Genomic DNA, 27,530 nt, shown 5'->3' with positions numbered 1-27,530 from the left:
GTAATGAGCTGTCACTGGAATAATTTTAACAGCTGTCGGACGAGTGGCTTAGAAATGACAGCAGTCTGAATTTGGTTGCAGGTTTTTTCATCTCAACCTGTATACCCTATCTAGCCATGTGGCTGAGGGTATAAAAATTACAACATCTATCATACACCACATTTTCCGACCGTTTGCCCAATACAATGATTTCAATCTTTAGTAAATCTTATCCCTACATAACAAGACTTACGACATGCAATATTTCAAAATACTAGCCATTTCAGCCTTTTCGCTGGGCCAAGGCGCTGTTCAAGTCAAGTCAGTCAGACACTTTTCACTCAACTCTTTCATATAAGTAGATTTACAGAGGTACTGATATTTTTTGCGAATATCTTCTATAAGAAGTTCTACAGGTTAGACGATCTACGTATCTTTAACAGTAAAATATGCAGGTCTCTTGCACAAACATTTGCAGATCTTCAAAGGGAGTTAACAGATCTTCAGTGCAGAATCTACAAACCTCTTGTAAGAATGGCAAGATATATCCTATGAGAAGATCTACAGACATACTATTAGGAGATATTGAAGTCCTCAGGACCATCATGATTGTTTTTTTTTTTTTTTTTTTTTAATCGTGAGCATTTTGTGTAGAAAGCACCTGAATTCTGCTTAGAAACCCACCGAATATAATACCGTTTACACATATCTGAATTATGCCTCAGAAAACAAAAGACTTAAGACACAAACCCAATGTAAATCACCAAACAACACAACCACCATCAAAGGTAAGGCAAGGCTAAGCTTAAAAGCTCTTGATCGGTAACTGTGTGTTAAAATCTATTGAACCTCAATCAAAGCTTATTTTTTTAACAGAAAAGAAACAAATCATTTCCAGCCTAAAAATATGGTATACTTTGAAAATTTAATGGCTTGGGGATTCAATGGATGGATTGGATCCAAAAATATTAAGTATTACTAAATAGCATTTTTCATTAAGTTCACCAGCACGAACTTTTAAAATTTTACCAAAACGAGGTAATTTGCTAGAGTCACATTACATTATAACTTCATTTATTTAGAGACTAATTAGAAAATTGAGTCTGAGATATAAAAAAAAACAAAACAAAACAAACAAAACTCCACTTGATTATGGCCAACGTTATGGACATTATCAATGCCTTGTTATCTCTATGTTTAATTAACAATGCAGGCAGCCAGCCAGACAAGCACACACCAAGAGAACATACCGTGGCCGGTACAATTAAAACAAAGGTGGCCCAAAATAACAACAAAAGCAATGCCATGAGAATTAAAATCAAAAGCCAAGAAAAAAAATTGTGTGAAGTTCAAACCTTTTGTACCCATTTTTAATGTGGCATGGGTTTTTTTCACCGACTGAAACTGAAAACTGTTCCAATTTTGTCAGTGTTTTAATTGCATGATGTTGACTTAAATGTCTGTGTGTCTTATGGTTTTCGGTGAAAACATTAAATTGTAGCAGAATGCCATACGATAAGCAATGTTAACTAAGGTCAAGACTGTAGACACAGTCAGACATACAATTAAGATATGAATGATTTTGGACAATTGGAACGAATAACGAAGAACAGTTGGCCAGAATTCGACAGGAGAAGAGTAATTATCGGTGGTCTGCGAAGCACTTACGTTGTAAAAATTAAAACATCGACAAGAATAACAATTCAGAAAAAAAAACTTTTAGGCGGGGCATTCGACCTTGTAGTAACATAACAATGTATAAAAGAATTGTTGAATAAAGTCGGATTTATCATCATTGGAGTTTTGTGAACTCTAACAGGAATGACGGACATAAAATGAATTATGTATAATTGATAATGATTATATTTTATTACAAAATCAGATTTCAATTTCTTGACAAAAGTTAAATACTGAACAACTTTCTTTATAATTAATAAGCACGTAAATATATATGAAACTGAGGATTTAATTTCAGAATTTGTAAGAAAAAGTAATTTACATGCAATATTTTCCCTATTGCAGCTCTAGCAGTTTCTTCTGTGTATTACTTATCTGCGAGTCACATACAAGGTCATTCTACTACGTGAAATGTTTCACCATCTCATTAAAAACCAAAATACAGGGGGAGATGAAAAAACTGCAACCAACTTCAGACTGCTGTCATTTCTAAGCCACTCGTCCGACAGCTGTTAAAATTATTCCAGTTACAGCTCAGTATATTGTTTACAAGCGTACAATAGCATTTTGATGAGAATTTTCAAGCGTGATAAAGTGATTTCTAAATATTTGGCTGGAAAACCACAAATGGCTATCGTTAGAGCACTCCAGCATTAAAATGTGAATAAATCTTTTGTGCTTCGTAACATCGCTCGTTATCGTGATACTGGTAGCGTGGCCCGACGTCAAGAAAGTGGACGGAAGAAAACATTAGCATCAACATCAGCACAAATGGTTCGAAAAGTAAAGAAGCGACTTGATCGAAACCCTTGATCGGAAAGCAAGATTGGCACTAAAAAATACCAAAGAGTTGATCACCTACAGCAAGCGCTTCGCCGGAAATGGACCAAAATACCGCAGAGCAATGTTCGGGCAGCATGTGACGGTTTCATTGGCCATTTGAAGGCCATAATTCGTGCTAAAGGTGACCAATTCGAACAAATGTAAACTTATTTTAACATTTGATGCTATTTCCGACATTTTTTGCTTTCATTTAAAAAAAATTAAAAAAATGTTAAAAAGTATGGCGTTTGACTTTGTTGCAGTTAATTTATCTCACCCCGTATACGCATTCGAAAATTATAATAGGACGACACTATAATATACAAAATATACTTAATTTTCGTACTCTTCTGGTACGAATATACAGGGTCATACATTTTTCCCGAATCCAGCAGACCATAAGGATTCCTCATATCAAAGTTCAATTTAAAATGTATGACAATTCCGCACATTTGCAAAATGCCCAAAAAAATGTCCTTATCTTAACCCAGTATAAAAGTTTTTTCGTTTCGAGTTTCCACTCGTTACTTACACCTTTTAATAATACAAATGTTATCAGGTACTACAAATGTATCGAAGTTTCAAAATCATCTCCTCATTACAACTGCAGAGCAATATTTGACCTCATATCAGATTTGAAAAATGCTGCATCAATTTGTTCTCCATAGGAATGGTACTGAATTTAAAACGATTTCGTACACTTGATATGATGTTATTAATCCCCATATTTTCGGGATCACAAAAATTAATGCCAATCTTAAAATTAAAATTAGGAACTCAAGTTTTTTAGATAATACCAATGGTCATAAATTTAGTACTACTACCGATTTTTCAAAAAAAAAAAACTGATCTTTTCTCACTTTAACACACCTATCGATTCAAAGTCCACTTCTATCAGTTCACCTTATATCAGTGTATACTTCAGTACTTTTCAAATTCATTTAGTTCATCGAATGACAATAACATTATATTTAGTAGTTTTTAGTACAACTGGAAATGTTTTTGTTCAAAAACTCCAAGGACCCTTTTATAGAGTATTAAAAGAATTATAAACAAAGTTCAGAACTTTGGCTCCTTCTTTCAAAAATTCAAGCTTTGGGTCCTTAGGATTGCTCAAGACTAATAATGCAAAATTTATAGATTCAGATTTTTAGTAGTAGCTAATCTCTACATACCATGGCACACTTACTAGTAATTATAGCGAATTAGGAAAATGATTTTATATATTCGTAAACATCAAAAGAACTCAAATAAATAATTTAAACTTTAAATTTTAGACAAAAAAAAAGACATATAGACAAAAAAAAGATCTCCATGTCAAATTAATGTACTTTTTTGTATTTTTCCACTTGCAGCAACATTAAGTTACGAAGTTATGAATTTGTAACTATTACATAATTTTGAGATTATAGAACTTATCGATCCTCAACGCCTCTAGCTTATAGTATTTTCGAGTATCCAACAATGTTTGTTCGAAGCTAACAGAGGAGTATATTATTAAAACAATTGCAGAATGGACCCAAATCCAATTCTAAATTTGAAAATATTTCAAAGTCTCCATAAATAAACCCTAATATTTATATAAAATATTTTTGGATTGAGAATTGAATTTGGGTTCATTGTGCAATGGTTTTACTAATATCCTTCTCTATAAACTTCGAATAAATATTGTTGTATACCAAACTTCAGAATTACTATGGTACTCATTTGCAAAACCACCTCCATATCCCAGTTCAATATACCTACCGAAACTTAAATATCAAATTTTAGGATTCCAGACGTATACCTTATCCTAATACCCAATTTAGTACCACTTAGTACTTTTTGTACAAAAAAATTAAAAAAGCATTTCCAAAACCACCATATCTCAACGACAGACACCAACAGGATTTCACCTGTTCTCCTTCACCCAATACCAAATTTCCAAAACCACAACATCAGTGAAATATATATCAAATTTCAAGATTTTACCACCATTCCTTCACCCAATACCAAATTTAGTACTATTGGTACAGTTAAACTACGCATCCACAACACAATCTCGATATTTCAACCTCAGATACCAACAGAGACCTCAACATTTGGTACCAACTTGTACTTTTTGTACAATTACAATACAAAACCACTTCCATATCTCAATTCCAGATACCAACAGACACCTCCCTGTCGGGATTCCAGCCTAATCTCACACACAGATACCATCAGTAATATTAAATTTTAGAATTTTATGTCTATCCAAAACCTAATTTTGTACCAGTTAGTATTTTTCTAACAATCATAGTACCAATTAAGAATTTTAGTACTATTTTTGGACTTTTCGAAACCTCAAAGTTCGAATTCCCATAAACCCTTTGGAACATCTATCTTGCACCCCATTAGTGACTTCCATTTCAAATGTCAAATACAAGCTATTAAATTTTTTGTACATGTTAGCATTTTTATACCCTCCAACGTAGTAGGGAAGGTATATTATGTTTGTAATTCCGTTTGTAACACATCGAAATATACATTTCAGACCCCACAAAGTGTACATAATCTTGATCAGCATAAAATTATATGTCGGTTTAGCGATGTCCGTCCCTCTATCCGTCTGTGGAAATCACTCTAGCTTCCGAACGAACTGAAGTAGATTAATAAAATTTTACTCAAGTGTTTACTATGTCTGCAGGATTTTTGGTGTTGAAAATGGATCCACGTGTAGGTCCACGTTTTGGTATAGCCTCCATATAACGGTACCTCCCTATATTCGGTATTTTGATGATTTTAGCGATATTATTCACCGAAATTGTTTCAAAGGTCTACGCCTTCGTATAGCCTCCATATAACGACACCTACAGATGTTCGGCATTTTGATGATTTTAGCGACATTATTTACCGGAATTGTTTCAAATTTGTTATTTGAAGTTCGTAATGAATACTGCAGCCTAAGACATATAACGATACCTCCCGATATTCGGTATTTTGATGATTTTAGCGACATTATTCTCCGGAATTGTTTTAAATTTCGTATTTGAAGTTCCTAATGGGTACTACAGCCTGTGACAGAAAATTGATTTTCGGTTCAGGTCTTCGTATAGCACCCATATAACGATACCTCCCGATATTCCGTATTTTAATTAATTTAGCGACATTATTCACCGGAATTGTTTTTAATTTCGTATTTGTCACCGAAAATTGTCTATGCAGGTCCAGATCTTCGTATAGCCCCCATAAAACGGTACCTCCCGATATTTGGTATTTACATGAGTTTTGTGATATTATTCACCGGTATATTCCGTATTTTCAAGATTTTAACAGAATTTTTAAGGAATTTTACTTTTTGGGAAATATCCAAATGCGTTCCAAATGGTGGAGGGTATTCAAAGTTTGGTCGGCCGAACTTACTGTTTATTTACTTTTTTTAACTCTACTTTCATAATCTGCTGGATTTTCTGCGATTTTTTTTTGTTAAGTTTCATAATAGTCTAATTTACAGCTAATGAAGTTTTACTACCATTGTAGTTTTGCCACCCAACACCATTATTTTATTATTATTATTATTATTATTATTATTATTATTATTATTATTATTATTATTATTATTATTATTATTATTATTATTATTATTATTATTATTACTATTATTATTATTATTATTTATATTAATGTTTTATTTAATATTCTTAATATTTATTATTTTTTCATATTATTTATTTCTATTTATTTTTAATTTTATATTTTTTTATTTTATAAACTAAACCCCATTTAAAATATAATCACCACGAATTAAACCAAACCGCCAACTACTTCCACTAAATTAACTTTATCATTGTGACTCTGTTGTGCTTCTGTGCTTTGGCGATATGCCGCGCTCTTAACTCAATAGCTTTTAAATCTGATTTCGCTACAGTTCGAATGAGTCACGGTGGTAAGGCATTTAGCAGGCATTTAAGAAAAATTAGCATAATCTAACAACAAATGTTTCAAATGTTTTTTTGGAAAACCTCTCAACAACAATGGGCGAAACGCGAAACGGATTTTGTTTCAACAACCAGGAAATCTCAATGGGCGAAAAATGGGTTTAGAAAATAGCGAAATATTTAACTTGACTAGAAATCTCTTGTGCAGAAAATTGCTATTGGCGGGCCACACACATACATATATAGATACAAACAAATACAAAATATCAAACAGCAACAAATGTAGCCCCTTGAGGGCCAGGTGGCAAACAGACGAAAACCTCTGATGCGGTCGATAAAGCGCCAAATTGATTTATTGGGAATTTTCAGATTTTTCGCAAGCGTACGAATGAATGAATGGCCGGGCAATATGAATTTAGGTGTGCAGAAATTATGGCAGACATAAAGATGGCGTTTTTTTTTTCTTGAATTTTGCTCGTTCAAGTCAATAAAAATGATTGCACAAAAAGCTTTTGTTGATTTTTAGCCAAAAAAGAAACATAAACACACCAGAAACCTTTGAGTGGTCAGTTATGTTAGGAATTCAGGGGGGCAGGACGGGAGGAGGCAGAATATTACCATTGTTATTTTGTGTGGCAAATATTTCACTGGTGTCTAATAACACAGCGCGAAATATTAATGGTGGGATGGGAGTTGAATAAGTCTATCTTGTTAGCCAGAGACACAGACCCGCACACACATTGTTCTAAGATTATATTCAACAGTTTTTCCTACATTTCTGCTGCTGATGATGAAGATGACGATGACTGACGTAGACGACTTTAGCTGTTAAAGACTAATGGAAAACTCACCCAAGTGGAGCACATAATTAATGCAAATTAGTTCGGATCTTCTGTTGTGTGCCTTTGAACTAATATGCTTAGAGGATGATCTGTAGAATATTTTCAAAAAAACGAGAAAAACAATAGAAGATTTTTCCAAAAAAAAAAAAAAAATGTAGCAAGAAACATGTATTTGGATGTATATAAATATGAGATGCGATTTTGAAGAGCAGGTAGTACAAATTCATAATCGAAAGTGACCAGTAGAATTCGGTTGAAATTAAAAGTCGTGGAGTAAAAAAAAAACAAATCAAAAGCAACATGTTGAAAATTGTAAGGAAAATAAAACAAAATCCTTTATCAAGTGAATAGTGAAAACAGTATTGGGATTTATATAAGAACACTGAATATATATTTTGGAGTTCTATTAACATTAAGAGTGCCAAAAACATAGTAATCGGCCATCGCAAAAAAACTTGGAATATATTTAAAAAAAATCTTAACATTTTAACTCAATTGGCATTTTTAAAAGGCAACGAACTCCATACCATCTTTTGTACAGCAATTAATTCAAAATCCATACTCGAATTTTAACATGTAACTTGGGAATGCCCCATAAGTGCACCGTAATAGTAGACCTGCAAACCAGATTCACATAATAGGACATTTTAGACTTCAAATACTAGATTTTAGATTTCTTAATACCCTCTACCTTAAGGTAATGGAAACACTAGAACCAATTTTGACACACAAATACCAATTTTTAGACATATTCGTGGGAAAATGTGGAAAAAATCATCAAAATACCGAATATCGGGAGGTACCGCTACCTACCTACACATACAATATTTCGCCAAAGGAGCTAGAACTCATTAACAAATTCCAAATTTTAGACAAATTCGTGATATAATGAGACTAAAACCATCAAAATACCGAATATCGGAACATACCGTTATATGGAGGCTTTACCAAAGCGTGGACCTATGCATACAATATTTCGGAGCACGAACTAGGACCCACTTGACATACAAATACCAATTTTCAGACAAATACGTGAAAAAATGTGGTGAAAATCCTCAAAATACCGAATATCGGTAGGTACCGTTATATGGGGTCTATACCAAAACCGGATCTAGATCCCATTATGACCAACAAATACCAATTTTTAGACAAATCCATGAAAAAATGTGGCAAAAATCATCAAAATATCGAATATCGGGAGGTACCTTTATATGGGGGCTATACCAAAATGTGGACCTATACATGCCATGTTTTGCCACACGTACAGGGACCCGTTATGACCTACAAATACCAATTTTCAAACAAATCAGTGAAAAAATGTGGCATAAATCATCAAAATACCGAATATCGGGAGGTACCGTTATATGGGGACTATACCAGAACGTAGACCTATGTATCTCATTTTCAATACCAACCATTCTAGATACAATACAAATTGCTCTGCTAAATTCTGGCGCTCTATGTCCAATAATGTGGGCTGTATCGTGATTTCAACAGACAGACAGACGGACAGACAGACGGACATCGATAAATCGACTTAGAATTATATGCTGATTATGAATATATATATATATATATATATATATATATATATATATATATATATATATTATGGGGTCTACGACGAATATTTATGGATGTTACAAATGGAATGACAAAGTTAATATACCCTCCTTTCCAAGGTGGAGGGTATAAAAACAGGCCAAAGTTTGTTTTGTTATTATACCCTCCACCATTTTATGGAGGGTATATTGGCTCTGTCATTCCGTATGAAACTTCTCGAAATATTCATAACAGACACTTCAAAGTTTATATATTCTGGATCAGCGTAAAATTCTACGACGATCTAGTGATGTCCGTCTGCCTGCCTCTCTGTCTGTCCGTCTGTCTGTTGTAATTACGCTATCTTTCGAACGAATTGAGATATAAGGCTAAAATTTTGCATACATGCATAGTTTACCAGTAGGCAGAATAAGTTTGTAAATGGGCCGTGTCGGTCCACATTTTCGTATAGACCCCATATAACCTCCCAATATTCGCTATTTTTTAGCGACATTTTTTACCGGCTCACGTTGCAGGCTCACATCTTCGTATAGCGACATTATTCAGCGGAATTGTTTCAAATTTAGTTTTTGAAGTTCGGAAACAGCCAATGACAGCCAAAATTCCTTATGCAGGTCCTGGTCCTCGTATGTCCTCCATATAACGGTTTCCTTTTAGAAGGTATTTTTCGACGATTTTTTAAGTTCCTTCCAAATGGTGGAGGGATTGGGTTGGCCGAACTTAGGTGCGATTTTATTTGTTTGATTTTTTTGCCTTCATCATCGACTATAAGATTGGGGGTATATTACCTCGGTCATTCCATTTGCAATACCTTGGAATTTTAATTGAAGATTTGATTTGATTTGGTGTACAATAAAAAGTAAATCGGACGAAGTTATATATGGGAGACGTATCCAAATCTGAACCGATCTCGATAAAATAAAAAAATGTATTTCTGAGCTGTACTATAAGTCACTGAAACATATTTAAAAAATCAACGAATTTTGGCATGGAAGTTTTCAAGGAATATTTGAAAAATATCCACAATTCCTAACAACAAAGTCCTTGAAAAATATCCCTAAGAAATCGAAGATCTTTGTATGGGAAGCCGTTAATAAAACGTTATGAAAAGTTCGCCATAAAAAATCTACGATTCTTGGTCAGGAATTCCCAAAAATTATGTTTTAGGAGGTGACGATATTTGGCCAGAAATTTATCCTTAAAAACGCACTATTCATCGTCTGGAAGTCCCGAAATTTATTTTTAATTCTTACTTCCTGACTCGATAATCTTCGAAAAATATTAGAAAAAGTCCAAGATTTGTGGCTAGAAGATGTATAGAAAAATAATCCCCGATTCATAGTCCGAGAATCATCGAAAAATATTTTTAAAGAATCGTGACCATCAAGTCCTTGAAAAATGCTATTTTTGGTAAGAAATTGCTCGCATTTTTTTTTTTTGGATTGGATGTCCTCGGAAATTTTTTAAAATAATCCATGTTCTTTTGGTTAGGATCTTAATGTATTTTTAAAAAAATCAATCATTTCAGAAAGGAAAGTCCTCGCAAAAAAAATTAGAAAAAAATTACAGTATGTAATCTTTTAAGTCCTTAATAATAGTTATAACAATCTACGATTCTTAAACAAAACATTCGCAAAAAAATACTTTGGGCAGAAGTTCTTGGTAAATATTTAAAATAATCCACGTTTCATGGTCAGGAAGAACTCAAAAAATTTTTGAGAAATTCCAACATCCTCTATAGGAAAGTCTTCACTAAAAATTTAAAAAAATTGCAGACTGTAGTCTTTGAAAAATATTTAAAATAATGTATTCAAATAAAATAATAATTCAAATAATGCTAAAAAAATTAAACATTGACGATCCATGGCATGTATGTCCTGGAAAATATTTTTTTTTAATTCACGACTTTTGTTTCTGAATTTCTGTAAAATATCTTGGAAAACATCATCGACTTTTAGCCTAGAAGTTCTCGAAAATTGTTAAAAAAAAAAGATTTTGGAAAATATTAATTTAAAATCCAAAATTTAATTTTTTTTCTAAAAGTGAACGGTACTTTCTCTAGAAATCTTAAATTAAAATTAAATTTTTTTAAATTCCTGCGATTCTAAAACATAAAGATATTTGAAAAAATCCATAATTCTTGATAAGAAAGAGCTCGAAAAATATTTTAAATCAACCCACAGTACTTGCCCTGGTAATTCTTGAATTTTTTTAAGAACTTCCACGATTCTAATCCTAAATAAATATTTAAAAAAAATCCAAAATACTTGGTCTAAAAATCCTCGAAAAATATTTTAAAAATTCGCGATCTAGTCCTGTACGAATCCACGATTCCTTTAAAATATTATATTTAAAAAAATACACATTTTTTGAAATCCTCCAAAAGTATTTATATATCAACAATTATAGTCCTTGAAGAATATTTAAAAAAAAAATAAATTATGTTTGGTGAGGTATGAGGTATGTCAAAACAAGCTTCTTTGCCAGGAATTTCTTGAAAATATTTTTAAGAAATCGAGGTATCCTGGTCAGAAATTTCTTGGAAAATATTTTAAAAAAAATCCTCGAAAAATATTCAAAAAATTCGCAATCTAGTCCTATACGAATCCACGACTCCTTTAAAATATTATATTAAAATATACAAATTTTTTGAAATCCTCCAAAAGTATTTAAAAATCAACAATTATAGTCCTTGAAGAATATATGTAAAAAATAAATTATACTTGGTGAGGTATGCCCCAAAAATATTAAAAAAATGTACAACTCAGGCCAAAACAAGTTTCTTTGCCAGGAATTTCTTGAAAATATTTTTAAGAAATCGTGGTTTTGTGGTCTGAAATTTTTTGGAAAATATTTAAAAAAAAACTTCAAATCTTGGAAAACAATAATTTTTACCAAAATCCGCAAATTTTGGAACTCCATGTTTAATATCTTTAAAAGTCTATTTCATAGTCTATTCAAACTTGACAAATGTTTTATTTTTTGGTTGGAAGAATCTTCATGATGACTTAAAAAGCACCATTTACTTTTCAATAAGGTTACCAATAAACAACTTTAAATTTTTAGAGATTAAAAATAATCCCAATCATTTAAAATATTTTAACATTTCATTTAACTGTCTCTAAAAAATACCAAAATTAAAATTTAACTCCTAACATTCTTGTCTTACATTTTGCAGACAATTTTGTGCATTGTTTTGGGAGCCGTGGCAGCCCGCCCAGGTCATGCGTCAGGAACGGCATATTTACCAGCTGCTCCGGCCATCTATGATCACTATGAACATTATGCACCCACCATTGTTGGACATTCGGTCGAACATTATCCGACTGCAGTGTCACACCAAAGTCAAACGATTGTCCACGAGAAACGACCTTATCTCCGGCCCATAGTCGAGTATGCACCGGCGGCCACCTTCGTTAAGGCGCATGCACCCATCATTAAGAAATATGTTGTGGCCGCTGCTCCAGCCATAGAATATGCTTATGCTCCCGAATCGTATTACACTGGCAGTGGGGAGCTTTATGCCACAAGTGGTTGGGGCGATGCGGGTTTGGCCTATACCACAACAAAAGGTGGCTGGAATGCATGGCCATTGAAGTAAATTTGGGTGAGATGCAACTGAGTTGGCGAGAACTGAGTGGGAGAACCCAAAAGAAAAAAAATGACATGAAATGCTGTGGAATGAAATATGTAACTGTGTGTAGTGTTTTGTACAAATCTAGATTAAGTTGGAAAATAATAATGTAACAAAAATGTTGTAATAAACAAATGTTTTTTTTTTTTTTTTTTTTTTGATATTTAAATAAAAAAAAGTCCTCTCTTTTAGCAATTCGCCAGACATATGGTTACCCACATCCAATCATGTTTCCATTAATTTTTTCCATTGTTACAACCATTGACCCATTTGCTGGTGACACAAATTGTCTCTAAAGTAGCTGCTTATCGCCGTCTGCCGTCACGTTACTGCCGTCACTGAAAATACATTGGGTGTGTACCCAGACTGTTTACGACATGTCCAAGCAAATACTTCAATGCTGTCGATATTTTACGAGGATATTGTTTTGAGCTATTTTCGTAGGGGGTTTTAGACACATTGTATGCCACAAGTGATTGCAGGTTTTAAGTTTTGCAAAATATTCGAATGAAAAAAAGGAATGGAAAACTTTTATCAAGAAAAAGGGTGGATGTTTATGACGATTTTTTAAGCTTATACAACGAGAGAAATATCCTTAAATATCCAGGATTATTGCTCATAAATTTAATAAAAATACTTCCAAAAAACACACGATGTTTGCTAAAAATTTTACGTTTCTTGCTCTCATGGTACATAAAAAAATATTCTGTAAAAACTCCTCGTTTGTGGCTTTGTAGTGATTTTAAATATATTTTAAAACAGGCATATTGCTGAAGGCCAATTAAAATAAACCTAAATAATTAAAAAAATCAGATTTTTGGGGTTTTGATGATCCCAAAAATACGGTTGAAAAATTCGCCACAATTGCTCCAAATATGCATTAAAATTTTTTTTTACCCTCAGTCATATGGGCATACCGGGAAGATAAAAAAACTGCAACAAAGCGGCATAATTTTTTTACATTTTTCATTGAATGAAAGCAAAAAATGTCGGAAATAGCATCAAATTTTAGAATAAGTTAAGATTTGTTCGAATTGGTCAACTTTGGCACGAATTATGGCATTTAAACGGCCAATGAAACCGTCACACGTTGCCCAAATGTTGTTCTGTGGTATTTTGGCCCATTCCCGAAGTGCTTGCTTGAGGTGATCGACACTTTGGTATCTTTTAGTGCCAACCTTGCTTTCCAAAGTACTCCATTGTGCACTGGAAGTGAAGCGTAGAACCTCATTTTGTAACCATTAATGGGTGGCGCGTGCTGAGTGCGATGGTGTTGAGTCTTGTTGGAATGTCAAAGGTCTACGGTCAAAATATTTGCGTGCCCAAGGCTTTAATACACCCTCTAGAAAACTTTCGCTATAATATTGGGCATTTATTCTGTTGCCACGGTCGATCAACACGAGAGGAGAGCGACCGTCGGCTGTTATGGCGGCCCACACCATCACCATGGCTGGCGCTTGAGTTCTGGTGGCCAACCGAAGGTGCAAATTTTCAGCTGACCTCTTTGGCAAGTAAACATGATCATTTTGTTTGTTTGCAAACTGCTGGACAACGAATGCTTTCTCTTCGGATAAAACCCACTTCGGCAGTTCACCACTTGTGGTTTTCCAGCCAAAAGTAAAGAAACCACACCATCACGCTTGAATTCCATCACGAAAAACTTTTTGTTGTGGAAAATTCTCACCAAAATGCTTTTGTACGCTTGAAAAAAATATAATGAGCTGTCACTGGAATACGCTTAACAGCTATCGGACGAGTGGCTTAGAAATGAAAGTCTGAAGTTGGTTGCGGTTTTTTCATCTCACCCTGTATAATTGTTCGAAAAGTACTAACTTGGGTATGGGGTGAAGGGATTGTGACGGAATTCTCAAATTAATTATTGAGGGGTCGGTTTGCATCTGGGATTGAGATGTGTTTTTGGAAATATGTACTAAAATTGTACGAAAAATACTTAATAGTAATTTGGTATTGCTTGAAGGGACTGAGGTAAAATTCTGGTTAGTAAAAAAAACCTTTTTGAAATCAAAGCTTGCGTAGAGCAATTGCCATTGTGTCTAGGATGGTTGGTATTGAAAATGAGATATATCGGTCCACGTTCTGGTATAGTCCCCATAAAACGGTACCTCCCGATATTCGGTATTTTGATGATTTATGCCACATTTTTTCACGGATTTGTCTTAAAATTGGTATTTGTAGGTCATAACGGGTCCTTGTACGTGTGGAAAAACATTGCATGTATACGTCCACGTTTTGGTATAGCCCCCATATAAAGGTACCTCCCGATATTCGGTATTTTGATTATTTTTGCCACATTTTTTCACGAATTTGTCTAAAAATTTGAATTTGTTGGTCATAATGGGTCCTAGTTCGTGTGCCGAAACGTTGTATGTATAGGTCGACGTTTTGGTATAGTCCCCATATAACGGTACCTCCCAATAGTCGGTAATTTGATGATTTTTGACACATTTTTTTCACGAATTTCTCTGAAAATTTGGTAGTTGTAGATCATAATGGGTCCCAGTTCGTGTGGCGAGTCATTGTAATTATAGGTCCACGTTTTGGTATAGACCCCATATAACGGTACCTCCCGATATTCTGCAATTTGATGATTTTTGGCACATTTTTTTCACGTATTTGTCTGAAAAATGGTATTTGTAGGTCATAATGGGTTCTAGCTCCGTTGGCGAAACATTGCATGTGTAGGTTCACGATTTGGTATAGCCCCCATATAACGATTCCTCCCGATATTCGGCATTTTAATGGTTTTTGCAACAATTCTTCTAATGTTTCCTTTACCCTAAGGTGGAGGGCATTAAAAGTTTGGCTCGGCCGAACTTAATGTTCGTTTACTTGTTTTCAAAATCAAAGACTTTTGCTCTGTTCACCTTTATGAAAAATCATTCTCTTCAAAAATCCACCATTAATGCTCTGATGGCCCTAGAAAAATATTTTTTAAAAAATCCACGTTGGTGGCTTAATCGTCCTTTGAAAATTTTCTTTAAAACCCCACTTTTTGGATCCGGATAGTGCTTAAAAAGTCGACGATAATTTGTCTGATGGTCCATAAAAATACATTTTAAAAAATCCACGATTGGGGCTCTAATGATCTATGAAAAAGTTAAAATCCACTGTTGGGCCAATAATTGTTCACGACAAATATTCCTTAAAAATTCAGAATTAAATCCCTGATGGTCCATGGAGAAATCCTTAAAAAATCCACAATTATTGCTCAGTCGATTGATAAAAAATATTATTTTTGAAAATAAATGTTTGTGGCTCCAATGGTCCAGGAAAAAAAATTTTTTTTTACTTAAATTAATGATTACTGCCCTAATGATCCCTAACAAAATATATAGAAGTTCTGAATTTTGGTTCTGATTGTTGATGAAGACGTGTTTCTAAAAATCCACTTTTTCGATATTTTAGTGTCCATGAAATAAAAATTTCATTATTAATGCTCTGATGGCCCTGGAAAAAAATTCACGTTCGTGACCCTCAAAGACCTTTTAAAATATTCCTTAAAGCCAATCATTTGGGACAGGAGGGTCTTTAAAAATGTTTTTCAACTAAAATCTACTTTTGTGGATCTGATGACTGATGCTAAAAATATTCTTTAAAACCCCACGTTTGTAGCCCCAAAAATTCCTCAAAAATTTTAAAGAATCCCTGTTTCTGGAATTTTTAGAATAATTTCCAAAAAAAAAAAATTAAAAATTTTGAATTTATTTTCACAACATATTTTTTATTAAATCGTAATCACAAAATGCCCAACAAAATCTTTTATCCTTATCAGGTGTGTAGCGCCTCCTTACCAACCATGGCTGCCATAGGCACCACCATAAGATGGAGCATAAGAAGCGTAACTTTTCAAAACAGGAACCGAATTGTAGCTAGTATAAGCCGATGAGACCAAAGGAGTTGCGGCATAGCTATGTACCAAAGGAGTGGCAATCGTCTTCACAACAGGAGCAACTGGGGCATAGGTCTTGTAGACAGGAGCCGAATAGGTCTTAACAACAGGAACAACAATTGGCTGAACATATTTGGCAGATGAATGGACTTGAGAGATGGATTGATGGGATACAGCGGTGGGTATGCTCTTCACCACAGTGCCAACATGGGCCAAGGCAGGTTCTTGGACAATGGTGGTTGCCAGGGGAGCACCGTAGCTGACATGGGATCCACCCAAGTAACCAGGGCGGGCAGCAGCAACGGCAAAGAAGGCAGCAAGGACAAACTGAAAATGGGGAGAGAAGAGGAAGAGGGTTAATTGAGTATGTGCACCGAATACTAAATATCTGCACGATGGACTAGTAAAATAATATTCCTTTTTTTATTCAATTTATTATTTTTTTCTGACTTACCAATTTGTACATTTTGTTTCTTAGTTGTTTTGTTTAACTTGGTTGTATTCGTTGAGGAGTGCTTGGCGTGATTGATAACTTCTTGCCAAACATGTGTAGTATATATACTAAGAAGTAATCTACATTAAAACTAAAAAAAAACAACAATAACAACACCATTGACTGGCATTCCCACCACACAAATTATTCATTGCTTGCGGGTCTCGTCGTGGTGTGTCATAAAATTTGGTCAACTCCAGTTGTGGCATCATAACAACACTAATTAAGCCAATGCTAAATTATGCTAGCCTTAATGTGTTCCAATTTTGCGATTTACTACAATTTAGGCGAGGTTATTTAAAATTGCCTTCGAGTATTAACTTGGAATAAACTTTTTTGTAAAATATTAACTTTTTAATTGATTCTTTTAAGAATGATTTCCAATTTAAATAGAAAATACCAAGAATAGTTACGATTTTATTAGGAATCGGGTCATAAAACCTAGAAATAGTGTAGTGTTGTTACAAATATGGATTTTTTAAAGAATAAGTTTCCATCAGCCATCAAGTCTATATATTTGTGGATTTTTATACCCTACAACACTATGTGTTGGGGGTATTATAAGTTTGATTGGGCCAGAATTTATGTAACACCTCGAAATATTGGTTTCCCATATAGGAAAGTATATATGGATCTTCCTAGCTCGCCGAGCTGAGTCGATCTAGGTATGTATGTCCGTCCGTCCGTCTGTCCGTCTGTCCATGTTAATTTGTAATCACTCTACAGGTCGCAATTATGACCCAATCCTAACGAAATTTTGCACGAAGGTGGGGTTAGGGTCAGAATAGAACCCTATTTCTTTTGGAGATGATCGCCAAATGTTTAGGGGTTGAAATGGACCAAATACTGAAAAAATTTCGGATTTTGCAGTAGCTATACAGGTCGCAATCATAGACCAATCGACTCGGAATTTCGCATGTAGCTAGAGTTTATGGCGGGGAAGAAGCCTACCAATTTGGGTGGTCATCGGATAATATTTAGCGGGTAAAATAGACCATATCCTCTGTGTTGAAAAAATTCAAAATTTTTCAATAAACCGCGAATATTTTAAATCCCGGCGAAATCACAAAGCCATGACAAGGTTACTTCTGACCTTTACATTGATGATTATATCCAACAAATCGGATATATAGCAAAATATAGGCGATATATATGTCTATCAAAGAAGATATGCTTGAAAGATCTCTTATATGTCGAGAACGGCTGGACGTATTTCGACTGTTGTCATTAATTCAGAATGGCCTCTTGGCAGGAAAGAAAAAACGTCTAAAAAATCGCATAAAAATATCTCTCTAAAGATGAAAATATTGATTTTGTAACATTTTCTCATACTTTTTCAATTTTGTCATATTTTCATTTTGAATTAAACATTTGGTAATATTTCTACAGCTAACAAAACTAAGTAGTTAGGATATCAGGATATCATATACAGATCGCATTTATGGCCCGATCCTTACGAAATTTTGCATAGGGATAAGATGAGGGTCAGAATAGAAGCCTACTCTTTTTGGAGATGATCGCCATATATTTAGGGGTTGAAATGGACCAAAAAACTGCAAAATTGTCAGCAGGTCGTAATTATCGCCCGATCCTCACGCACATTTGAATCGGGGTTATCGGACATTGCAAAAGCCAAGCAGTTTTGGATGGCCATCCAAAAATATTCAATGTGTGAAATAGTTTGCCAACTTTTGTAGACAAAATACGAAAATGTCCATTCCAGTGACTTTTTGGTGAATTCACATATACAGGAAAGACGCACTTCTGACTATTTCGTTGAAGAATATTGTCAAATGTCCGTATCTCATATAGATGCGTTTCAGTCAAAAACCAATAATAAATGTTAATCTTTTGCCACTTCTGAGAGATTATAGGTCTTTGGGAAATATTGGTTCCATATCTATGAAGACCATTTACGTGCAAAATCTACCAATAAATTGGAAATGAGCAAATTAGTTTAAGTTCCTATAATTTGAAACCTGATGGTTTTCTTTTATTATTTGTCACAATATCTTGTGGAATTCGTTCGAGTTTCTCGACTATATAAAGTGTATCGTTTATTATAGTGTTGTAGGGTATTCAACGGTCGCTGCCGCTCGACTGTAGCCTTTGCTTACTTGTTTATAATATTTTTCATCGAACATCTTTGTCACAAATATGGATTTTTTAAAGAATAAGTTTTCATCAGCCATCAGCTCTATATATTTGTGGATTTTTAAGAATATTTTTTCATGGACCATCAAATAAGTAGTAGCGGAGTTTTTAATGAATCTTTTTCGTGGACGATTAGATCGATAATCGTGGATTTCAGGCGAATATATTTCATGGACTCTCAAAGAAAAAAAAAAGATTGATGAATCATGGAGCATTAATTTTGGATTTTCATGAATATTTTAAGTTAACCATCGGAACAAAAATCTTGAATTTTCTGGAATTGTTTTTTTTTTTTTGGTGGATCATCAGAGCCACAAATGTGGATTTTTTATAATATTTTTTATCAGCTATCAGACAAATAATCACGTTTTTTTTTCAATGGACTATGACAGCACTATTCGTAAATTGTTTAAGAATATTTTTCACGGATCCTCAGGTCCGTAGTCGTAAATATCTTTCAAAATGTTTATTCTTGGACCATCAGAGCCACAAATGTGGATTTTTATACCCCACAACACCACGTGTTGGGGGTTATCATAAATTCGATTGGACCAAAAGTAACACCTCGAAATACTCGTCTCCCACATAGGAAACTATATATGGATCTTCGCCGAGCTGAGTCGATCTAGCTATGTATTTCCATCCGTCTGTTCATGTTCAAGCTACAGGTCGCAATTATGGCTCGATCTTCACGAAAATCAAAATGGAGGTGGGGTTAGGGTCAGAATAGAAGCCTATTGTTTTTGGAGATGATTTGGATTGAAATATTGAGGTTGAAATGGAATGATTTTACTGTTGCTTTACAGACCACAATTATGGATCAATCGACGCGGAATTTTGCGTGGAGAGTAGAGTTTAGGGCTGGGCTTGCCGTTTTGTTTGGTCATCGGATAATATTTAGCGGGTAAAATAGCCCATAAATTTTATGGAAAAAATTACGAAAATTTTAACAAAATGGCGAATTTTTTTAATCCATGCGAAATCACAAATGCGTTAAAAAGTCATTTCAGACCATTATAGTGATACTGATAGCCAAGATATCAGATATATAGCAAAATAGGTACAATATATATGTAAAAAAAATACATATCCACTTATAAGTCAACAACCGCTGGACTGATTTTCACAATTTTCATCAACTCGGAATGGTCTGTTCAGAAAATTGTAAAATCTAAAAATATGAAAGTAAAAATGTGAGTATTTTTTATACCCTCAAAACGTGCCTAGTCGAAATAACGGTTTTAGACCCTAGGTCTCTTTGGGCCAAATCCGTTTCAGGACATTCGGAGGTGATCTAGCGATGTCCATCTGTCCGTCCGTCTGGCTGGCTGGTGCAAACTATAACTCTCGAAGTGTGTATCCGATTTGATCCAAACTTGGTACATCGCAATGTTATTGTCAAACTTAGATTGAATCCGGAGATGGGCACTATCGGTCCACTCCCTCTGGTACCTCCCCCACAATAGGTCGAAATTTTCAAAAAAAAATTATTTTTTGCACAGAAAGAGAAAGGATAATCCAATTTCCCTCCAACTTTGCAAATCCTAATATTTACATCAGTGCTAGGTCAGGTGTGAAAATGGACAATATCGGTTCACTCCATCGAGTACCTCCCCCACAAATGGTCAAAATTTTGAATAAATAAAATGATATGATAAAATGTGATGTAAGAGTCCGATTGTCTTTAAATTTCACACACACCAATATCTATATTAACCCAAGGTCTGGTGTTAAGATAGGATATATCGGTCCACTATTTCTGGTACCTCACCCACAACAGGTTGAAATTTTGAATATCCATTACGTCCATAAAACGCGATATGAACAACTGATTCCGTTTAGACTTAGCAAATCTGAATATTTCTATTAACACAGGACCTGTTAAAAAACGGTAGAGATCGGACCATTCTTTCTAGTACCTTTCCCACAAAGGGTCAAAGTTGTGAATAACCAAAACGTTTATGAAATCCGAAATAAGCATCAGGTTCCCTTTATATTTTACACATCCCATTATTTCCACTAACAAAATATCCGTTGTGAAGATGGCCACAAAGGCTCAACATTTTGAATATCCATGAAGCTCATAAAAAGCGAAATTGACATGCGATTCCATTCAAGACTTGGTACATCGTAAAATTTCATCATCACGAGATCTCTTATAAAGATGGTAGATATCGGACCATTTCTTTTGTTACCTGCCCCATATAGGGTTCAAGTTTTTAAAAAACACTATAATCATAACAGAAGTCAAAATATTTTTAATAGTCATACATTGGCTGAGGGTATACATCAGTTGGAAAACCGGAAAGATACTTTTTAACTTGTTAAGTTTTTTTTAAATTTTTGTCATATTTTTATGGCATGTAATTTTTATACCCTACACCACAAGGTGGTCAGGGTATTATGTATTTGTGCATTTGTTTGTAACAGGCAAAAGGAAACGAGATAGACCCATAGTTCCTTTTGATGATCTGCATAGAATCACATTCTGAGTCGATTTATGCATGTCCGTCCGTCTGTCCGTCTGACCATGTATTTTTGTAAACAAAGTACAGTTCGCATTTATTGCCCTATCCAGATGAAATTTTGCACAAATCACTTGTTTGGCCCAAGGACGAACCCTATTGAAATTGGAGATTATCAAAATTTAGATATAGCTCCCATATATAAGTTAATGTTAGAAGTTAAAGTTTATTTCACACTGCTATGGTGTTTCTTTATTTTGTTACTAACATTTATGTTGCGGTGCTATGCACCTCTCTTGTTGGATTTACAATTATGAATTACTTCAACTTAAAACTAATATTATACTGCAGCCTGGTCGTGCTCGTTATTACGCTGAGTCATCACTTGCGGTGCGCTGGTATTAGTGCGCGTGTTTGTGGCGGATGACTGCCCTGGTGTCATATTCCTGTTGATTTGTCGGACTGCTTGCGCAGCATAATGATGGGAATGTTTACTAGTTGGTTTGCATATTTAGTTTGATGTTTATTAGGGTGAGCCGTTAACTCCTCCCTCTCGAATTATCAAGCGTCTCGATTGATGTGTTTAGAAATATGGCAGATTATAAAGACTGCCGCGTTGATTCAAGTTAATATTGTGGTTTGCTAGTTGTTTTTGTTTTGATAACAGATTCTGTTGTGCCGGCTGCCAATTGGCTTTCTGACACAGTCATTTCTATTTGAGGTCTAGACATTCCTTCATGTGGGGTCCTTTTTATAATTTTCATACTAGTTTTGCGCCTTTGCCTCATTTTTACTGCCATCAGGAGGATGACCAATGCTAATATGAGACTGATGTTAAAACATAAACTGGTCTTGAATTCAGTATTTAGACGCTCGATTCTTTTATTACTTTTCACGTGCAACGTTTTTAGTAGTTGTAGAGATAGTATTTCTTCGGTGTAGTTGTTTCTAGCTGAGTGTTTTAGTAGCGCAGGCAACGGTTTGGAGTAAGCAGCTTCTTCGACGGTGAAATTTTTGTTGCCTATCCTAATTGTAGAATTACTAAATCTTATTAAATAAGTTCCTGTTACATTTTTTTCGTTTCCATTTATGACAATATTTTCTTTTATGTTATTTATCAAAATTAATCCAGGTTCTATTTCCTCTAAATTATTAATGTGATCTGCATTTACTATTGAACAATTATGTGGGCTATTAGTTACTAATTTAGGAATACATGTATTGTTTGTTATATTGGCTACATTAGATTCTAGACATAATTCAATACCATTTATTTTTTGACAAGGACTTTTAATTCCAAATGTTGCTCTTTCACATTTTACAATTTTCTTATAATCAAGATTTAAAACAGTATTTTGATTTTTTACAGGTCTTATGGTTATGACATTACAAATTTCTTTTACAGTTTTGGGAATGCTTATAATGTAAATTATATTAGTACTATTGTTTACAATTTTTATTCGTGCGAAATTTAAAGCTTGTTCAATGTTTTGAAACGGGATTTCATCTTGATTAAATATTTCTTCTATTTTTCTAATTTCTATTTCCGATAAAATAAATGTGTTTACAATGTTGGATTTTGTTAAATGAATGGCCGAATTAATATTCGTTATTTCCTCCTTTAAAATTTCAACTTTGTACTTTGCCTGCAATATGAGGGTATTACGGAAGTCCTCACTAGTCTTTAAAATTTTTGAAATACTATTTGTCGCATTCGTTATCTCCTGCATTCTTTCTATTAGATCTCTGTTGATTATTAACTGGTTATTGCTGTTGTCTGTTAACTCATTGATTTTGTTTTTCAAAAGCATAAGGTCATCATGGTCTGGACTACCTGCCAGCCATTTCCACGCCGTTCCAATCTCATCAAGAGATCTTTTAGATCTCTCTTCAGGCATTAGCCGATTTATAAGGTGAGATAGGGTAGTGATGTCATTATGTAGGAAGGGGAGTAGTGGGTGGTTGTCTGGAATTCCTTTGGCCAAGTCGTCCTTGATCCTCTCTAGAGTGTCATGATATTCCTTGATGTTAATAACATGCAAAATTTTGAATGTCCCTGTTTGTATTTTTCCTATTCCACTCTCTATAAGAACCACTTCTGATTGAGAGTAGTCCAATATTTCTGTGACCCCTAGGCAACCTGTAATTAAGAACTGGAAACCCGGTAAATAAGTAAGTCAGTTTCTGATATGACTCTTATGGACTATTCTCCCTGATTGAGTCAGGACAGTTGAGTGCCTATTCTCCTTTACAACTTCTTCTTTGAAACGTTTAGATAATTTGGTTCCTAATCTCTTGTTCTGTTTGACAAATATTTTCTGACCTTCTTGATATTCTTTTGGTTCTTCCCTAACACGATTATGATTTGCCAAATCATTTTCCTGTTTCCTCAAGAGTCTTTCGTAGTTGTTAAGGCGAGTCCTTTCGTAGTCCTCTGGTCCAAAGGTCGTCGGTCGTCCAAAAAATAGATCTACGGGTTTCTTTCCAATTGACGAATGTATTGTGTGATTGTACTTGTTAACGCTATCTTGCAATAGCTCCTCAAAAGAGTAATCGGGTCGCTCACACTTACTGCAACGCATAATTTCCGATAAGGTCGAATGGAATCTCTCTATTTGCCCATTAACCTCGCTCTTATAAGGCGGTGCCGTAAAAATTTCCATGCCAAGTTCGTCTTCCAACATAAACCGAATGGTCTGAGAATTGAAAGATCGCTCGTTATCAAATACAATTGACTTCGGGACCCCAAAGTAGAAAATTATTTCTCTCAATGGTTTCCTAATGTCTTCAATGCCTTTGCCATTTATCATTCTGGTTACTGCGAATTTTGTAAATTTGTCTATTGCGGTTAAAACTCGAAACTTGTCTGTAGAGAAGATATCTATGTGGATTGTATGCCCAGGATAAGTTGGCATAGGTGTCTTATTAAGTTTGGGAGCGTTCGGATGTCGCTCATACTTATTTTCTTTACATACTTTACAGATATTGATCACATTCTTTATTTTCCTAGTCATAGAAGGGAAGTAATAGCTCTCTAAAATTTGTCTCCTATTCTCGGCATTATTCCTATGTGCTCTGTTGTGAGTCTCAATAATGATTTGTTTTTGTCTCTCCTCATCAGTAACATCTTCAACCATTGTTCGAGCGAATCGTACTTTAATGTTTCTGAAGTGATGAGGGTACAGTGCTTGAATCATAAGCATAACTGGCTCTGAGGTCTTGATGCCGTTGACTACTGTAGGATTTAAGTATCTCTTTAATATGACTTTCAGATCTGATTCCGCTAGACTGGTTTCTTTAATGATATGTCTATGGTAGGAGGGAAATACAATGTTAAATTCATATGAGGAAGCTGATGATTCCTCAATAATGATCTGATTTTTGAAGGTATTTATTGGCACCTCAGCGGAAGGAATTAGGTCTTCCGATGAGTCCTCGGCACTGTGAACCGTGGGCGTTAGGGAGTTAACATCTGTCACTGGTGGTCTCGATAGCGTGTCCGCGACTACATTCGTGCTACCTGGTTTATAAATTAACTCGTAATTATATTCTTCTAACTGTGCCTTCCACTTCTTCATCTTCACATTTGTGTTCTTGTTGCTTAGCGCAAATGTCAAAGGTTGATGGTCGGTAAATATCTTTATGCTTCTTGCTCCATACAAGTAACAATTCAATTCCTTTAAAGCCCAAATTATCGCCAGCATTTCTTTCTCATTTGTCGCATATTCCTCTTCTGCCCTACTGAGAGTTCTAGAAAGGTATGTGATAGGTCTATTGCCTTGAGATAAAACTGCTCCTAAAGCGTATTTCGAGGCGTCAGTAGTGAGTTCAAAGGGCTTATCAAAGTCGGGATAGTTCAAAACGACTTCCTCCGATACCAAACAATTCTTGAGCTGTTTGAAACTTTCAATCTGTTCGGAATTCAAATTGACACTGATTTTTTTTGACTGGTTTCTCGGGGTTTTCCCTATATCGCCTCTCATCATGGAAGTTAATGGTTTGGCTATTTGAGCATAGCCCCTTATGAATCTCCGATAATGTCCGGTCAAACCCAGGAACGATCGCAAGTCATGAACTGTTCTGGGTTGAGGGAAATTAACTATGGCCTTAAGTCTGTCTGGGTTTGCAGAAAAACCTCCTTCCTTTACATTGAACCCTAAGAAGTCAATTTCTTCCTTTAAGAATTCACTCTTGTCCAAATGAACTTTCAGATTAGAGTCTTCCAAAGTGCGGAATATTATCCTCAAATTTTCAATGTGTTCCTTTTTAGTCCTACCAAATATCAAAATGTCATCAATGTAGACGTAGCACCGTTTCCCTATATGCTCTCTAAGAATATCATCTAGAGCTCTTTGGAATATTGCAGACGCGTTACGTAGTCCAAATGGTAGTCTTGTGAACTCGAACTTTCCATTCTTGACGGAAAAAGCTGTTTTCTCAATATCGGATTCCCTAAGTGGAATCTGATGGAATCCGCTCTTTAAATCTATGGTGGAAAAGTATTTCTGTTCGCCTAAGTTAGCCAAGATTTCTGTAATTTCAGGTATGGGGTATCTGTCAGGTCTAGTTATCTCATTAAGTTTCCTATAGTCAATAACCATGCGGTATTTTTTCACACCTGAAGCATCTGGTTTTTTTGGTACTATCCAAACTGGAGCATTATATGCGGACCTGGAAGGGCGAATTATCCCGTCCCTTAATAGTTCTTCTATCTGTTTGTCAATTTCGGATTTCAGTGCCATTGGATACGGATAGGATTTTGAATAAACTGGACTATCACTACTCGTATTAATTTCAGCTTGTACGATTGTTGAATAAGTGAGTTTTTTATTGGGATCTGCAAAAAGGTTTGGATGGTCATCCAAAATATTCCTGACTTCTTTTTCATCTTCGGGATTTAGATGATTTAAACGTAGATTCATGTTATTAATCTCATCAATTTGCAGCTCTTTCAAAGGAAATTTCTTTCCATCCAGAATTGTGAGATAGGATCTCCAAGTGTAAATCACTGCATTCAAAGATTTCAGGGTATCATTCCCTATTATCCCATCAAAGGTCTCTAGACCAGGAAGGATGTAAAATTCTAACTTTCCGATCCCGCAATTAAAAATGTCAATAAAACTATGGGTCTCTATACTAACTATGCCGCCTACGGACTTAACATGAAAAGGTTTCTGGTTCTTTAGAGGGTTTCTAATAAATTTGCCATTAATATAATTTTTGTTCGAACCGGTGTCTATAAGAAATTTAAGTTCGTTGCCATTTTTCATTCTGAAAGGGAGGTATGGCAACGTTGAAGCTAGTCTAAAAAATTAACGTCATCTACAATTGCCAACTGATCGTCTAGATCCTCCTCGTACGCTTCGTCATAGGAAACCTCATATTCCTGTTCATCAGAACCATTCATTTCATCCGGCTCTGCATCCTCACGTATTTGGGCCTCAACATTAAACACTCTCTGCTGCTTTTGCGGCTGATGAATATTTCCTGAATTATTTCTCTTAAAGTTAGGCTGAACATTGTTAAAAGCATTACTCAACTGTGGCCTATTCTGATAGTTTACCTGCCTAGTCTGTATTGATTGATCCACGTCCATTGGTACAGCAGGTTTAGGAGGAAGTGGGGGTCTGTATCCTCCGTATTGGGGGTGTCCAAAATTATTCACTACTGGAGGTCGATTCGAAAAGTTCGCCGGCCCTCCGTATTGTTGTTCTCCACTTCGGAAATTCCGATAACGATATTGAGTAGGGCCTCTGTACCTTTGGTCACCTTGAAAATTCCTATCACCAATCGTCAGCTGTGGGTAAAAATGTCTAGGAGGGTTAGTTTGGGGGATCCTGTTTGGTCTAGATCCTTTCTCGGTAGCGTGTTGAATACGCACACCTAGATTACCTAATTTTAAACAGGCATTTAGAGCCTGAGGCAAACTTGTCGGGTTTGTAACACTCATTAAGCTTGGAAGATTACCATTAAGTCCTCGAATAAAGGTGTCCAAAGCCTTGTCCCTATATGTTTGGGTCAATACATCCAAAGCCTCGTTCCCTATATCCAGACAATCAATCTTGTCCAGAATCAAAGACAAATGGTGGTAA

The 27,530-nt window shown here is 34.9% G+C and overlaps 2 protein-coding genes across 2 annotated transcripts; one reads left to right on the top strand and one right to left on the bottom strand.

Annotated features, from left to right (window-relative positions):
* The first annotated feature begins 695 nt into the window (after positions 1–695).
* On the top strand, positions 696–12,406 carry LOC101891939 (uncharacterized). The gene is made up of 2 exons (XM_059126322.1): positions 696–767; positions 11,961–12,406. The coding sequence occupies exons 1-2, from the start codon at positions 696–698 to the stop codon at positions 12,381–12,383; spliced, it is 495 nt and encodes a 164-aa protein (XP_058982305.1). The 3' UTR covers positions 12,384–12,406.
* A 3,817-nt stretch (positions 12,407–16,223) lies between these two features.
* LOC101891766 (pupal cuticle protein G1A-like) lies at positions 16,224–16,792 on the bottom strand. Its single transcript, XM_005185827.4, has 2 exons — positions 16,781–16,792; positions 16,224–16,653 (listed from the first exon to the last, which is right to left on the bottom strand). Exons 1-2 carry the CDS (start codon positions 16,790–16,792, stop codon positions 16,225–16,227), a joined length of 441 nt encoding a protein of 146 aa, XP_005185884.1. The 3' UTR covers position 16,224.
* Positions 16,793–27,530: the final 10,738 nt, after the last annotated feature.

Source organism: Musca domestica, unplaced genomic scaffold (genome assembly GCF_030504385.1).
Source record: "Musca domestica strain aabys unplaced genomic scaffold, Musca_domestica.polishedcontigs.V.1.1 38, whole genome shotgun sequence".
Lineage (NCBI taxonomy): Eukaryota > Metazoa > Arthropoda > Insecta > Diptera > Muscidae > Musca > Musca domestica.
This window is presented reverse-complemented; position numbering and strand designations above follow the sequence as displayed.